This window comes from Galleria mellonella, unplaced genomic scaffold, assembly GCF_026898425.1.
Source record: "Galleria mellonella isolate WM207_F2 unplaced genomic scaffold, CSIRO_AGI_GalMel_v1 utg270, whole genome shotgun sequence".
Classification (NCBI taxonomy): Eukaryota; Metazoa; Arthropoda; class Insecta; order Lepidoptera; family Pyralidae; genus Galleria; species Galleria mellonella.
The window spans coordinates 3,409,290-3,427,230 of NW_026442062.1; the positions used below are offsets into that span (position 1 = coordinate 3,409,290).

A 17,941-nucleotide genomic window follows, 5' to 3' on the forward strand; every position below is an offset into this window, starting at 1 on the left:
ATCAGAAGACTATTCATTATGTCCATAGCATTTATTATCATAGTATGAAATTTACAAAATAATTTCCACATAAACAGCTAAAACAAAACTAATAGAATTCTAGTTAAAATAACATTTTAACGATTATACCAATGCGCTTCTGAGAAAAGACCACCATTTCTATTACTTTCACTTCTTTAGATCCTTAGTCTAGGTGAATCAATTTGCAATCAAACACAACATTAATTATCTATTTTAATAACAAATAAAATAAAAAAAACTCCTGCAACGTAATAAATACGATTTAAAATAAAAACTTATTGCTCCACAAGACTTATAGGCGCCGACAATACGTATAATAACCTAGACACTATATAAATACGTTAAGAAAATGTTTGGTTTTATTCTTTGGACGACATGCTACATAATTACACTAGTACAGTATTATACATATATTTTAAGAAAAAAATTATTTTTATACGCTATTTTAAATTAAACGGAAAAAATTAAATTCAATATTTACTCATTAATCATTGATCTTATCCAAATCGTAATTAGCTGATTCACATTAACAGAAGGTCAAACTAGAGTGTGAATGTGTGTGTGTTTTTTTTTTTATCCATTCCATGATCTAACTAGCATGTAGTGGCCAAATGAAAATATGGTACTAATGCTAGTACCATTCTTCTCTGCCAGTCAACCTTGGGAATGAACAGTGAATCACGTACACGATAGTTAATTTTTTTATAATTATAATAATTAAAACAAATAATCGTATCGTATCAGCAAGTAACTGGCCATTATTAAACATAGGCCTCCTCCATAAGGAAGGGTTTTGCTAGTAGCTGCCATGTTTAGCACGCGGGTTGGCAACCGCGGTTAGGCTTTGGTTATGTTCAAAGAGATACGCTACTGCTCATCCCTCCACTATTAAGTTTTCTTAGACCCCTCTTACGCCACCCGATGGAAAGGAAAAGGTGGCACATTCTATACCGGAATCACACGGCATATAATCATTACCAAACCTACAAACCGTTGTCACGCTTGGCAGGCAGTTTAACAACAGCGGTTAGGCTTTGGTAATATTTTAAGAGGTACGCTACTGCCCATCCCTCTACCTTTGAGTTTTCTTAGACGCCTCTTACGCCACCCACTGGAAAGGAAGGGCTGGTCCATTCTATGCTGGAACCAAACGACGTATAATAATGTAATACAATGATAATAATTATATAGTGATCTAATATATTACCTTTGTCGTAAAACGGGATCCACACCCACTGTCGGTTCATCGAGGATCAGCAATTCGGGATCATGGATTAGGGCTGACGCTAACGATACGCGACGTTGCTGCCCCCCTGATAGGTTTTTCACGTACCTGTGTAATAATTATTATTATTGTCTTAATCTTTCTTAAAAGAGGAGATATGATTTTTAACTAACTTAAAAAAGAAGGAGGTTCTCAATTTGGTTGTATTTTTTTTCAGTTTATTATCTCACAATTCCGTGAGTTCTAAACTGATTTAGAAAAAATCTTTTTTTTATCTAAAAGGATATGCTTATAGACTGGTTCCATAGAAATTCTATCTAAATCAATTCAGTTGTTATTTTAGTTTTTAAATGAAAATAACTGGTATTGTCAAAATTGAAGTCTTTTTTTGACAATCTTTAACTATTGACACAATTTTTAATTATTGAAACAAATAAAAGCCACTGAATAAATTACACAACGCCATCAAGCACCAAACTGATCAGAGCATGCTCTATGCTAGACAACTTATAGTCATTGTGATGAATTATTCATCTTACTCAAACTCTTTCTTTTCGAAATGTTTACTAAGCTTATTGAACACTCATACTTTTTTTTAATAAATATATCCATGTTACATATAGTCAACATCCAGACTAGTGCAAACAGACATTCTCATTAACACAAATGTTTCTATTATGCAGGCATCGAACCCATGAACCCACTGTGGTTACCTGTAATTTAATAAATAAAGTTTTCTTTTAAATATATATTTGTACCAACAGACTCTGTTCTTCCATATTTTTTTTTGAATGTATAAATAGTCAATAATTCATCGCAAGATAGGTATGTATTTAAAGATTTTAGGCATTTGACTATCACTGTCTGTACCATAAAGGATCTGGCATAGATAAATCAAATATAAGTTAAAATAAATAAACATAATAACTAACCCCGTACATGTCACATGAAAGAAAGAAAGAAAACATTTATCGCCAACAACAAAAAATGTACACAAATTATCAATAGAAAATTCGAATTGATAACTTTACATTTGTTTTTGCCAACATGGTTGCAACATCATGACACCATCTAATACTAAACTAAGCAGAGCCTCTTTATACTAGATAACTGATAAATATTACATTTGAGTATGTTAATATTAAGATTCACGAATACATATTGAAAACTGAATAGATATGAACAATTATGGATTGGATGTCACAGGATACTCCTCATATGTTCCATATCTCAGCCTTGAAACTAGCTCTACAAACATAGCTAATTGACCGAAGAAATACGAGAGATAGAAGTAACCTATACAAAATCAATTCATTTTATTTATTACACGAATATGGGATTCCATCATTATATCAGCCATTAATTGTTCATTGCTGAAAATAGACCTCCCCTATTGGGAGTTTTGCCAGTAGTTGCCACGTTTGGCAGGCAGGCAGGCAGGCAGATATTCTATCATAATGACATGTACAATATGAAATTAATGTCAAATTGTTTAAAATAATAATAATGCATAATTATAAAAATATGGCACAGACAGTCTCATGTTTGTAAATTGCACCACACCTCATTTTTATACCACGCATATGTACAGCGCATTTTCTACCAACTCTTGTAATCTTCTTATTTCTACTACAATTATCATGGTAAATAAATTTCATCAAGATCGGGAAAAAACTGCTCGTGCGGAAGAGTTTTCGTCAGGAACCGATCGACCCTTCCTATAAAAGTAATGTCACAATCTCCAATAATGTTTTTTTTACATTATTCATATTTTAATTTATATGCATAAACTTATGTCCAACGAGTATCTTACTGGACTCGCCTTAAACCCTCAGAAGAAGGTCAAGCCTGTAAAATTAACTTCACAATTACCTGGCTGCATCAGGCAGCTGCAGCAATGAGATCATCACATCTATTCGTTTTTCCACTTCGTTCGTTGACATTCCGGCAATCCAACCGAAATACGTCATTGTTTCTTTTATCGTAAACTCGCCGAACAGTGCTATTTCCTGAAAAAGAAATTAAATTATCAGTAATTCTGTAGACATATTTTTTCATTATTATTTCAGCCGTTAACTGTCAATTGCTGAACATAAGCCTTCTCCATAAGAGGAGTTTTGCCAGTAGTTGCACGCTTGGCAGGCAGGTTGGCAACCACAGTTAAGCTTTTAGAGATGTTCGAAGAAGGACGCTGCTGCCCATCCCTCGCTCTCCCTTACTCGACTCGACGACGCCCACGGGAAGAGAAGGGGTGGCCTATTCTATGCCTGGACCACACGGCGAGAATACGATACGAAACACGACAAGATACAAGATATTACATATAAAAAGCATAAATACATGTTTCGCCATACATAAGCATGTAAATGTTGGGTCCTTAATACTATTTTTATTTGTTTTACTTTATTTATTTCAATATGTCAGTGTTTATTTAATTATTTATTTGTTCTAGTAAATAAAATAAATTTTACAAAAATATATATCAAAATCTGTTCAGAGTTAGCAAAAAGTAAAAATATAGACGAATTGAAAATCATTTTTTTTTTTTTAGAAACCGCTGCATTGTATTTCGTATTTTAATACTAATAATCATCAGTAATAATAGTATATCAGTCACCCGCGATTTCTATATTTTTATTTATTAAGGTCACTTCTGAGGCACCATTTCCTAAACCTATTCCTAAATTTAAAACCTTAATTTGATATCACAAGGAAGTCTTTATTATAAAGACCAATATGAACTTAAATTCTAAAAGATTTCTGTAATTTTTTTAATTGTATTTATGTTTCTAGGCATTTCATTGTCACGAAGGCTTTTGTCGTGCTTACAGGATGACGCTTTATACAGATAGACTAGCTTTGTTTGCAGTTTTCAAGCATGATTTCATGTTTCCACTTTACGTTGAAACTTTGCCGGATGCTTCCTCTTTTTTATAATGTAGATAGCAAACGAGTATGTGGCTCACCTGATGGTGAGTGATTACAGCCGCCCATAGGCATCCGCCACACCAGAGAAAAGTGGTGTATTGCCCCTCTTTTAAAAAGGAATATGATTTTTTCTTGAAGGTGTCAATAGGGTATTCTTTCGAAAATACTGCTATTAGGATTTGGTTCCATACTTTGCTTGTGTGTAGAGTATACCTACGTTCCTTAGTTTTCTATTCTAGTAATGACTCTAATAGTCAATTAAGATAAACGATTTTATAAGTACTCATATAGATATATGTAAAATCGTACTGTATCAAATTCAGTAATGTTTAGATATGGAAACATATTATTTATTTATAAGTCAATTTATATTAAGGTCGAGACACCCAGAGACTAAACTTATTTATTATATTTGGGAAGTTTTCACCGCTGCCAGTAATTCTCAGTGTTATTCACTGTCTAGTCTCCTTGAATACTCATGAATAATATAAAATAGGTATCTATCATATTGAAGACTTATGAGAGACTTGAATCTTTTAAAAAATATATTCAAAACAAAAATATTTGAACGTGTTTTTAGAAATACGTAGAAACTCTGTATGTTATCGTTCCGGCATCATGCAAAAAATGCTAAACCAAATTGGATACGAGTGTTTACAATTTTGTTCCTGAGGATCGAAGTTAAAATCCGGTGCATGTTTTATCTTGGTATGCCATCGCTAATATAGCAGCGTAACTTATCAGTATGATATTATGTGATGTTAATCAGACACAATATATTATACATAAATTCATGCTCACACGCTTGAACCTAAATGGTAAATGGTCACGTACAAACGCTATTCTATTAAAAAATTTTCAATTCAATAATTTATTGCTATTACATGTTGTAACAATACATAAGCTATTAAAAGTATAGAACAAGCTTCATAAACTACATAACTAAATTTTTACATTATATATAAGTATCGTCGATTAACATAAAAAAAAAACATTATTATATTAAAACAAATAGGTACAAATACAATTAATTTTTTTCATAAAAAATTCCTGTAGCGTATAATAACTTTTTGTGATTAAATATTTTTTTAGAGCTATTTCAAACTTTTTAGAATCATTTTAAACTTTTTACCGAGGTTTTCTTTAGAGGCTTGTATGAGGTTCTTCAAAAAGGGTTTTTCCTAGTGTTACAGGGTTGGCAGACCATACATGTTGTCTATGGTAGTCTACCATCAGACGGACTTTATGCTTGTTTGCCACCTCCGTGATATAAAAAAATGTAAAGAATTAAAAATAGTCTACGCATACAATGTGCGTGGATTTTGGAAATAGGCAAAATGTGAAATAGTCCTGGAAAAAATTTGCGTTCTCGCATATATGTACTACACTCTTCTGAACAATATACCGTATAAATATACTAGGGTGTGTGTATCTATTGTGTCCATGTGTATATGTCTATAGACGATGGTTATCACTTTCCATCAGCTAAGCCATCAGCATGTTGGCCGTTCTAAATTGCATAAAAAAAAAACAGATTAAGGACAGCACCTTCAATTTTACTTTCTTAATTGTCAAACATCTCTTTTCAACCGACTTTAAAAAGAAGGATTGTCTCATATCAGTTGTATTTTTTTAAGTTTTATATCAGCCGTTTATCTGGGCGTTTTTTATGTTTGTTACCTCTTAACTGCGTCAATTATATACCGATATAGAATTTTTTTTTTTATCTAAAAGAATATTGTTACAAATTGGTTCAATAAAAATTTTATTAAAATCAATCTAGTATTTTAAATTTTTAAATCAAAGTAACTGGTTTTTCTAAAATTGAACTCGGTTTTTTTCTTGTGGATCACAAACTTATTATCATAGTCTAAGGACAGTACCTGCGACTTTTTACCCTTGAAACAGATTTGACATTGGCATGAACATAGCATTAATATTATAATTATTTATCAACGACATTATGTAAACATCTACGCTTCAATGACTAGAAAACAGGCTGTTTACATCAATTGACATTGACTTTATAACACTGGTATTACAATGGTATAATTTTCTCAATAGCTTGTTAGAAAATTATACCATTTACAGTATAGAAAGGATAGTTTTGTAAAATGGATATATATACCTATAGACACGTAAAAAATGTCTTTACGTTTTTGACACGTCATCTTTTACAGTACAAATATAATACATATATTATCGTAACCCATTCCTTAAAACTGATGTTATTATTCCGTAATAGGGTGTCAAAAAATTTGCTTTCTAGCAAATATTATTATATTACCAAAAAATAAAAATTGAATTCTCGAAAAAAAAAAACACCTGCATCTGTACCAACTACATAATAAAAGGTATGTACATACGTTTTATTATATAATGAAGTTGATACAAGTACAAATTGTTGTTTTTTTTCGAAAATTTATTTCTTTATTTTTTTGTTATTAAGAATATTTCATAGAAAAAAAGGTTTTTTAAACCCTATTGATAAATAAACTGAACCCTACCCTATTAATAATAAACGAACAATACTATCATTAACTGACAGCATTATACAGTCTGCTATAATTATGTATCAAAGTTGATACATAATTATAACAGACTTTTAAATTATACTATAATAAGATCAACAATAATAAATTTAAACTACACTAATTATATTTTTTTTAATACCTACAGAGTTAAATCGGAAAAGAATATAAATTGCAGAGCAGTTTCACAGTGCTATGAATATTTATCACCCATGTATCTATTTAAGTAAAATAAACGAAAATATAAAATACTACGTTCCTCCTCTATGTTCCTCTTTCGTGTTACTAAAATAGTTTTTTTCTAAAGTAAACATAGATTAAAAATATAGAAATAATTAAAGTTTTCATACTACATTTTGAACTAGCATGGATAGTTAATTTTGAAATAAATTATTTTACTAGTAGAATACGACTTCAAAAGGATACCGAATTTCTCATACGCAACTTCTATTTAAACGTTCTTTACTATATTTAACTGCTTTAAGAATAATTTTTCTATTAATTTTTGTTCTATCTACGCCAATTCTTAACTGATTTTCATGATTCTCATACAAATTTTATATTTGTCACGATTGGCAATTGGCCTTCAATTATGAAAAATTCTTTTTTATTACTACATTAATAAAGTGATATACATAACTTTACATAATTATGTAGAGTAAATACCTATTATTATTTTTTTACACAATTATGACACAACCATTTATATAAGTAAATTTATTAAATATCTTAGTATATATTTCATTATATTATAGAAACAAACAAGATTGCCTAAAGGTGTGGATTACCATGGCTATCAGGTGAACCCTGAGAACCTTAAAATACTTTTTTTGTAGAATTTCATACCGCAATCTCAACAACAAGCTCATCTCTTATTTGAAAACACACTGTATAGGAACATTTACGGTTTTAATATAAAAACAATTTAAAATACTGCCCATCTATGCAGCGTTTAATAAAAAAAATTGATTAATTATTCTCTAATCCGTGTAATAATATTCAATCAAATCTTTAAAATATTATAAATGCTTTAAACACATTTTATTTTTAATAAGACAGACTTTCTTTTATTCACATATTAACAAATTGTGTTTAAAATTTGTGTTGTGTTGTTTTTAAATTTCTTTTTGTAGTAACACGTCTAATCGTGTATCTATTTAACACTTGTTTATCAGAAGTTTAAATTCTTTATGATAAGACCGTTTTGATTCAGGAATGAATCGTGAATATCGTATCAGTCTCTTCTTTTAACAGTCTTTTTAAAGGCCTATTTGCTGTTATAGCCATAGCAGTAAGATAACATTAAATACTAGAAGCGATCGTTTTCTGTAACAATCCTTGTTAAAATTAAAGGACAAGTTCTTTTCACTATTTAATTGAATTATTTATGCCACCAATATATCCTAACCGTACTCGATCGATGCGAGATTAATTAGACTACATTAAATATAAGCGTTAGTATAAGTTATTATATAAGTACTAAATTGTATCCTAAATATTTAATTTAGTTGAAATTTTGACTTTTATTGGTTTAAAATTTTATTGTAATTTCTTTAATTGTTTTAGCGTGAATAAATCATAAATATTAGATATAATGAATCACAAACTTTTACTAGTAATGATCATAAATATTGTGAAGGATACCTAAGCATAGTCACGTTGGCATGAATATGTATAGATTGATACGTGTCTCAATATGATGTACACAGTTCAAGGCGATGCTGACTGACTGTTTCTATCTACTTGTCACCTTGCGTAGCATATATTACACGTACTACAAACGTGTGTTAGAAAAAAATTAACAAAAAATTATTTCTACTAGATATTTTCAAGAATTATAATCAACTCTGATGTTTTCTTGCACCATTCAGTAAATCTATTTTTAAAAATAAAATTTTATATTTTGAGTAAATTATTTATTCTAAGTTCCCATATAAACTAAATTTCTAAAAGGTTTAAGTCATAATCATCTATTAAAAAAGTTTATATTGATCATTAAAATACAGATTTTTTTCAAAAATAATGTTTAGATAAATTTAAAGAATGGTGTCATAGAACGACTCCATTGTGTATTATTTCAAAACCTTCAAGATTGAAAAATATATTATTAGAGGCATATTCCAGTCAGTTTTTACAGTTTTTGGATGTATGAGATGAATATGAGTAAGGTTATATATATAATATATTATTAAGCCTTACACTGTGGTTCTAGTACCATCTTCCTCTTATATAATGGAAAAATCAGTATTCTAATTCACATACATAAGGTAAGTTAAAACAACTACACTATCAGCACACACTACCGCAACCTCATACTACCGCATTTATAGTGTCATTGTATTGCATATAAAAAAACACACATAAAACGTGTACTACACATAATCCTACTTTTAAAAGCATCACATAACATACTAATAAAAATACTTAATTTTTATAACTGAGATTTGGCCGCGGCGCTGCCGTGCACTGTGAATAATAAACAATGTAAATTGTTGTAAGATTAATGTCTCAAGGGAGCACTATCGCGGTTATGGTAAATTGCTTTGAGCATTTAGTATTCAATACGTTAGATTTAGTACTAGATATTTACTAAGTATATAATCAATAAAGAAAAAGGTTTACAGAGAATTTCAATTATTACTACAATGGATAAATAACATACATACATACATATCTGTCACGCCTGTCTCCCATTAGGGTAGGCAGAAACAATGGACAAATAAATAAAATAATAAAACAACGGATAAATAAATAAAATAATTTAAAGAATACTTATGTAATTAATATGCAGTAAAATTTGCTTTGTATCTATGTAAACTGCTCTAGTGGCCATGTAGTCCTGGCATAGAATAGGGCACCCCTTCCTTTCCCGTGGGTGTCGTAAAAGCCGATTAGGGAAGGGCGAGGTATAAGTAAAGGAGCGTCCCTTTTAAAAAATCTCTAAATCCTGACTCCGGTTGCCAATTCGCCTTCCAAGCGTGACAACTACTGGCAAAATCCCTCAAGGGAGACTTATGTTCAATAGTGAACAGTTAAAGGCTGATATGATGATATATATATATATATATATATATATATATATATATATATATATATATATATATATATATATATATATTTATATATATATCAGAAGTAAAACGCTAAAACCACTAAGCACAAAACTCAAGAATAGTTTGATTAATTTAACTATATTTTTTTTACTTAAAGTTCTTTAAAAACAAATGGAAAATTTGCCAAGACCAACGTAATATTTTTTTTTATGTACAAGCTATTTCTACTTTCAAATTCAAACATTACATTCAGTAGATCGCTATAGAGGGTTAAAAAAACATTTGTGGGGTCAGAATTTTTGTCCGTGTAGTAACTGTACATGGAATGAGAGTACTCATAAGAGGCAAAAAAAGGCATTAAAAAGAAGAAATATATCGGAATATTATTCCTATACGAAATCTCCTGAGGATCGCGACGAGCCGTTAATAGGTTAATATGCTAATATCCTCCTCATATGATGGGATACCAATATCAGGTAGTGAGACTCTAATAGATAAGTTAAAATGAACTCGTTCTTATTATTTTATATTGAGTCATTATTTTACATTAAAACCTTTAGAAATAACAAAATTGGACATATTGCTGCTTGTGGTTAACTGCATTTATTTATTTATTTATTTATTATATATCACCAAACAATTAAGGACTTACTACCTATAACTTGCAGAACATTTTAACAATATTATGTGTGGGAACTGGTTCCTGTACTAGGTGTTGGACCTGTATTACAAGTAACCAGGACCCTTGCCTCGAACAGTACAAATTATACAGATTATAAAAAACTTTCACAAAAAAATCATCCTTTGGTATCAAGTGTTTTCACTACAGAAATAAGTAACAAAATAATAAACAGCAGTAAATTTACAAGACAGTAATCTTTATAGAGGTGTCCCTAGACACGATCTACGTAAGTTATGATAAATAATATATAATAGGTACTCGTACTGTGTATTAGATCCGGATACGGTTTATCTATGTACAATTTTCACATAAACAACAACCGGAAGCAGCTATGTTTGCATGGCTGTGTTTCGGTTTGAAGGGTAGGATATGGCGTGAATTTACTGGGTACAGAGAAATAACACCTGAGTCCTCAGGAATGGCAACGCATGGGGGGTATTATGGGCGATACAGTATACTCTGTTATATCCATGGTACTGCTCATGTCTATAGGCGACGGTTACCACTTTCCATCAGGTGGACCGTCAGCTTGATTGCCATTCTAAGTTGTATAAAAAAATTCATAAATTATTTTTTTATGCAACTTAGAATGGCAAACAAATTGACGGCTCATCTGATGGAAAAGGGGTAACCGTCGCCTATAGACATTAGAAATACCATGGACATAACACAATATACTGTTTCACCTACGCCGCCCACCTGATGGAAAGTGGTAACCGTTGCCTATAGACATGAACAGTACCATGGGCATAACAGAGTATACTGTTTCGCCCATGATACACCCCATGCGTTGCTATTCCTGAGGACTCAGGTGTTATTCCTGTGTACCCCCTGTAACTTCACTACCATGTCCCACCCTTCAAACCAAAACACATCTATGGAAACACAACTGCTTCACGGTAGAAACATGAATGGGACAGAGGTACCAAAGCAAACGACTTTTGTAAAGTCTCCCTCTGGTAAAATTCATTCGTTTAAGCATCATAAAGTAACAAACATTCAAATATAAATAATATGAAAAGTTATCATTGTATAAAACTTATTATTAAACTTAAGTATAAGTAACACTTACTTGAGGCATGTACCCTATCCTTGGACCTGGTACACCGCTGCCAGGACTGCCAGGCTTTCCACCTAGCACCCATATCTCACCAGAGTTAAGTCTCCGTCTACCGACTATGCAGGAGAGTAGTGTAGTTTTCCCACAACCCGAAGCACCAAGAAGTCCGTATCTATTTAAAAAAAAAAGTTACTTTTAGACTTTTTTTTCAGTTTTATCCATTAACTAAAGCCGAGGTTAATTTGATTTTGATTATTACAATATCTTACTATTACTAAACATTCGTAAGTAAGGCCGACATAAATAAATAAATTAATATTTAATAAAATAAATAAATATATTTATTTATTTTATAAAGTTTTGTTTCCTCATAATTTTTATATAGAAATTTTTCTTAAATATTTCGTATGTATAACAACATTACTATATTAATAAGATTTATAAATATTTATATTTATTAATAAATTCTTATAATTCGTTATGACTCAGGATAATTATTATTCAAGAAACAAGAAGTCAATGATAAAATTATTAGATAAAAAAATACCACAATTTCACAGAATTGGATTCATAAACGCATGACCCTTGTCAAGAATAATGCGAAAAATGCCGAAACCCTGTTTTTCGCGTCTAGAAGAAAAACAGTAATAAAAATGGATCAAGTGCAGAATACAAAAAAGTACACAAAATTATTAGATTTTATTTTCATATTCTATTGCATTATGACATCCGAATGTTTTATTTGTGTACCTTTTAGAACTTTACATATTATTTGCTTTTATTATTGGTATGTACATAGATCTATTTACTTATATCGACATTTAACCGTTTCATTTTTTTCAATGGAACTCTAACTATTAATCTCATTTTTACAATGTTATAGAACTTGATACTGGTTCCAGTTTGGTATTTATTTAAATTTTAATAAACAGTAAAATTCTATGTACATTTGGCGGACTTAACACCGGATGGTGTTCTATACCAGTCAACCATTAGGCAAACCGAGAAATACATAGGCGGTACATTATTAAATAAATATATATATATATATATATATATATATATATATATATATATCTTATATATATATATATATATATATATATATATATATATATATATATATATATATATATATATATATATATATATATATATATATATATATATATATATAAGTAAGAACTGTTGCTAAACTAGTTTTAAAATGCTAATAATTCTTTACTTTTAAACAACAAATTTGTTAATAAAAATAAAAAAAAATCTATTATAAATATTAATAATGTAACTAAACTAAGTAACAAAAACGTAATAAAGTACTACACTCAATGAAATAATCTTTATGGCTGTCACTTTGCTGTCTATCCTTAATTTAAAAGGTTCATAAATGGAGTAACTTAAATATCCGGAATTTGCTTATTTTAAATTAAATATTGACTCAAAAACCTATATTGTTGAATTTTTTTCACAGATAATTATAATAAAATTTTTTTCTTACCTTTTTTCTTATAATATAAATAAGAAACTTAAATGTTTGCTCCACAAAACAATAAGGACTCTAATGTTAGTAAAATTAATATTAAATCAACAAATTATATAATCTTAATAATCTTGTCTTATTAATATAATAAAATTGTATTATCTGTACATGAAACATATTTAAAAAAAAATCATATACCAAATTTTAAAGAGAGTAGTAGAAGACAAAACAATATTTTCTAGAAATTTTGTCTCTGTCTGTCTGAATGGTTGTTATGAAATCACGCAAAAAGTATTGAATCAAATTGAATACAATTATATCAAAATAGAAGGTCTAACTAAAAATCCAGTTCATGTTTTATCTTGATGCGCCATCTAGTAGTAGTCTATTTCATTGGTTTTCCTACTTCTAAATTTCACGCTTACGAAGTTGTGAGCAAAGAGCTAATATTTTATAAATGATAAAACGAATTATCAAAACCAGTTCGAATTTTGTATATTGTATATGACGTAACATATGTATAACCGTCCCATTATTAATTTTAATTACAAATTACAAAATAGAAATTCCTGGGTCTAGAAATATAAATTTTACACAGTAACATAAGTGATATCTAAGTAGAAATTATTCGAAATTCCAAAACGGGAAGAGGCGATAATGAGCTCAAAGAGAAAAAGAAATACCTACTTATTATTATTTAACGGTTCCTACCACACAACTTTCAACAAAATAATTTTTAAAAAGTTAATAGACTCATAGCGTTTTATTCTAGTTTTGAACAAAAAATTAAAAGTATTTTTCTTACAGTATTTCATAATTTACAACATCGTCTAAATAAGAGTTTGATCAAAAATGTTCTGTAAACGGTATTAAAAAAGTTAACAATCAACACGAACTTAAGGAATCTGTTTACAACTTTTAAAGAGAAGAAAGAAAAAAATTTACTAAAAAATTCCGCTGTTTTTCACAAGTTCTCGCGTTAATTTAAAAGTTATTTCCGGGGATTGAAGTTCGGTTCAGCTATAATTTTAAACAGCTCAACTTGTCTTATGAAATGTTGGCTGCTAATACATTTTGCCCTTCGTTAACGTCACAGAAAATGCCAAATGGAAAAATTAAAAAATGTGTGGTTATATAAAAGGCTTTTCTGGAATTTTACGGTTAAAAATACTTTTAACTGGGTTATAAATATCTGAATATTTAATCAAACTAATTACGTCTTTTCTATAGATATAGTAACATATATATAAATAATATATACTCAATCCTTATTTTTGTAACTGGTACAATGAAGTATTAATAAATAATGTACTAATAACTGAATTACTTTCATAATGGTTAACTAATTATATTCTCAATTTAAAAGTAATTTTTTTATGTTATCTACAATTTAAGTTACAATCTTATAAATTATGTAAAATAGCATTAAGAGGTTAATACTCACATAGCTCCTTTAGGGACAGTCATGTTTAAACCGTCCAATATTACGTTAGGGTTTTTCGATGTCCCATACTTTTTGTATGCTCTACGAACGCATACCGCCTGCTGTCGTCTGGAGGATATAGTAGATTTCTGTGGCCTCAGCCGTCTAAGCCTTTTAATGGCTAAGTCATCCTCTATGGTACTGACTGTGTTAGATTGGTCTGGATTACGCACATCCTCCATAGATATCGTTGCCCCCTCATTATCGTACGCAGGCATTTTTATCTGAAAAGAAATAGTAATATTGAAAATGTATTGCTTTTATGTAATTAGATATTCATTTTGTTTGTATGCATATTGTTCATCTTTATAATCTGAATCGTTCGTTGAAAGAAACAATAAAGAATTTTGATTCATTCATTCATTCATATATCTGTCAATTCTATATATACTGATATATGAATAAATGTTATCCGGACTATATTCCTCAATGATATAGTCAAAAGTATGCTGATTGATATCATTATAGTAAACCTAATATTTAACATGCCCACATTTTTTAACTATATTCATCAATCCTAATAAACTGAGTTTAATGAAATTTAGTACACAGAACATATCGTAGATTACATTCTCATTCTAATTCATGTGAATAAAATCATAATACATTTCTTATATATACTACAGTGCTACAATAACTTAAAATAAATTGGTACATTAATAATAATTTGTCCTTCATTAGGTTTTGCCTATGTGCTGACAACCCTTTAACTTTGCCTAACTTTATTATACTCATACTTAGTATTATTAGACGACTATAAATTCGGGACTATTGTCAGTGTTAACATATATATTTTAATAATAAGTGATAATATTATATAAATAGTAAGTTAATATATTTTTTATTCTTTTAAATATTTATTAGTATTTTCCAAAAAGAAAAAAATACTACAATCTGTAAAAGGGATTATATGACACAAACGCATTTAATCACGTACATATATAATCAATAGGAAACGGTAGTTAAGGAGTTTATTACAAACGCATTTTGCCATAATCATAGTTCAAACACAACCATTAACGCATGATGTCACAATCAAAGTTCATGGCAAACGCAGTTCAACTCAAACATTTTTCAACCCAAGTGCAATTCATTACAAACTCAGTTCGTCGTAAAGGTAGTTCGTTTCAAATACAGTTTGCCGAACGCAGTTAGTCAAAATACATTTTACCACAATACATGTCCACCATGTCCACGGTCAAAGCCGAGGGATATAGCCCGTATTGGAAATATAAAGTGATGAAGTATTTTGTTACACATATAATAAATAATTGATGATCACGATGACTGAGCTGGATTACTAAATGTGCCGTATCATTGAACTCTATTATAAGAAGTTTCTTGATTGATTTATCGAGTAAAGCTCCATAAATCTACAAAGATAGGATCGTTGTATGTTACAGCTATTATAGTATATATTTTAATGTTACAATTAATATGTACTAACTAACATACAGCCATTCCTATGTAAATTAACATAAACGTAATCTATGTGTCAATCTATCCAAACTTTCGAATGTATTAAATAGAATCTAAAAACATATGTCAATAGTTTGCAAAAATTTTTGGTTATTTAATACATCATTGTCATCATATCAGCCGTCAACTGTCCACTGCTGAACATAGGCCTCCCCCATAAAAGGGATATTGGCTGCAGTTACCACGCTGAAAAGGTGAATTAGTAACCACAGTTAGGCTTTGGTGATGTTTTAAGAGGGACACTATTGCCCATCCCTCGATTATAAAGTTCCCCAAGTCGCCTCTTACGACACTTACAGGAAAGGAAGTGGTAGCCTATTCTATATCGGAACCACACGTCAATTTAATACATAATTACTATTAAACCACTGAACTAATTTGAATTACATTTTGTACACAGACAGAGCAGACTCTACATTTACACATATTGTACCCAATTTGACGTGAACAAACCACCAAGACAAAGCTAGCAAATAATAATTTGCTTCTCATTAATCACTCTCGTAGTGTAGTTAGTAGTTTACTAGTCTTAGGAAAGATCTTAATTATTATAAATTCAAATCTGTAGATACATTTTAGTAATGGAAGCCATCGCGTATTGTAGTGTCTCAGTTGTTGAAGTAATTTGTATTCTTATCCTTGAACAGTGTCGATTATATCATGGAATAGTTTTTATATTTAAAGTTTAATTTACAATAATTTACATATTTAATAATATAATAATAATACTACAATTAATAATACTGCAAATATTAAACAATTTAGAATTTACTTTCGATCTAAAAAGCAGGATATGGCAATGAAATTGTAGAATACAGGAACATAACACTTTTATCCTCAAGAGATGAGGGCATTATTTGTCAGTGTGTATTCAATGATGTCCATGATGCAGTTCATGTCTACAGGCGACGGTAACTACTTTACCGTAGACCGTCGGCTTGTTTTCTATTATAAGTGCCTTTGACTGTACCGTTTAGGATTTGCTTATAGAATTTCAATACAAATTAATGTAAATGTAAACAAACTAGTAACTGAGACAATTTACTGATATTCAATACAGTATAATAGGAGTAATCAAAAGATGATTAATATATTCATTCAGTACAAAGTTCAATATTATATTAACACACAGAACAAACCATAAGCCTTATGACTTTACCATGTACCACTATTATTGACATAAAATATAGGACATTAATAAACTATATAAATTAATAGTTATAAATAATAACATAGGCAATTATAAAAATTGATAGTTGAATGTTTCAATTTGTCACTCATGTCATTTAGAGTATTCGTGTTATGATTTCAACAAAACTTAGTTACCTTTTCATTAAATTCTATTGAAATTTACCATACATTTAAATATTTAAATTATGAAACAACGAAATGTTGGTATTTCAACAAGTCATGTAATTTGCACCTCCGGGGCATATTTTCTGTCAAGGTACGCGCCACAATAACATGCTTTTGCTGCTGTACTTGAACTCTATAGGTACAAGTTACTATTAAATTCAAGGTTTCTTAGTGAAGATTCGCGTAATATCCCTTCGTTGTAAAAACTTTAAGCCATCTTAAAATATACGATTTAATATTAACGTATTTTTAAAAAATTATGGAAATTATAGGATTGCGGCCGGATCTTTAATCATTGTTGGTATAAAAAATTGGTAGTAGGTATCTATATACAAAAGTCAAGGGAAATTAATGAACTCACTATGTTTTGCCGTTATAAGAAATGAACATAAGTTTTAAAAATAATAATGACAATAGGTATTAAAAATTCTCTGTAGTATTAACAATTTCCTATTCATAATTAATAAAATTTTGGTCATTTCATTAGAATTACTTTGTTTAATTCCACTACCATTAGTATGTGACTGCCAATACTTGAAGACTGACCACCAATATTTTTACTAGAAGTTCCACAATCTTCCATATTAGTCATCAGTCTCCAACCGCCACTTTGTCCACACATATGAAAGGTTGGGAATCTTCA

General features: G+C 29.7%; 1 protein-coding gene across 2 annotated transcripts in view; it reads right to left on the minus strand.

Moving 5' to 3' along the window:
* LOC113514259 (ABC transporter G family member 23) overlaps positions 1-17,941 on the minus strand; it is a 65,943-nt gene that overhangs the window by 23,179 nt on the left and 24,823 nt on the right. For both annotated transcript variants that reach the window (XM_026898296.3, XM_026898297.3), the window contains exons 2-5: positions 14,425-14,687; positions 11,513-11,672; positions 3,119-3,255; positions 1,229-1,354 (exon numbers count right to left, since the gene is read on the minus strand). In XM_026898296.3, the coding sequence (XP_026754097.2) occupies positions 1,229-1,354; positions 3,119-3,255; positions 11,513-11,672; positions 14,425-14,681 (680 nt within the window). In that variant the 5' untranslated portion in view covers positions 14,682-14,687. The remainder of the gene's footprint in view (positions 1-1,228; positions 1,355-3,118; positions 3,256-11,512; positions 11,673-14,424; positions 14,688-17,941) is intronic.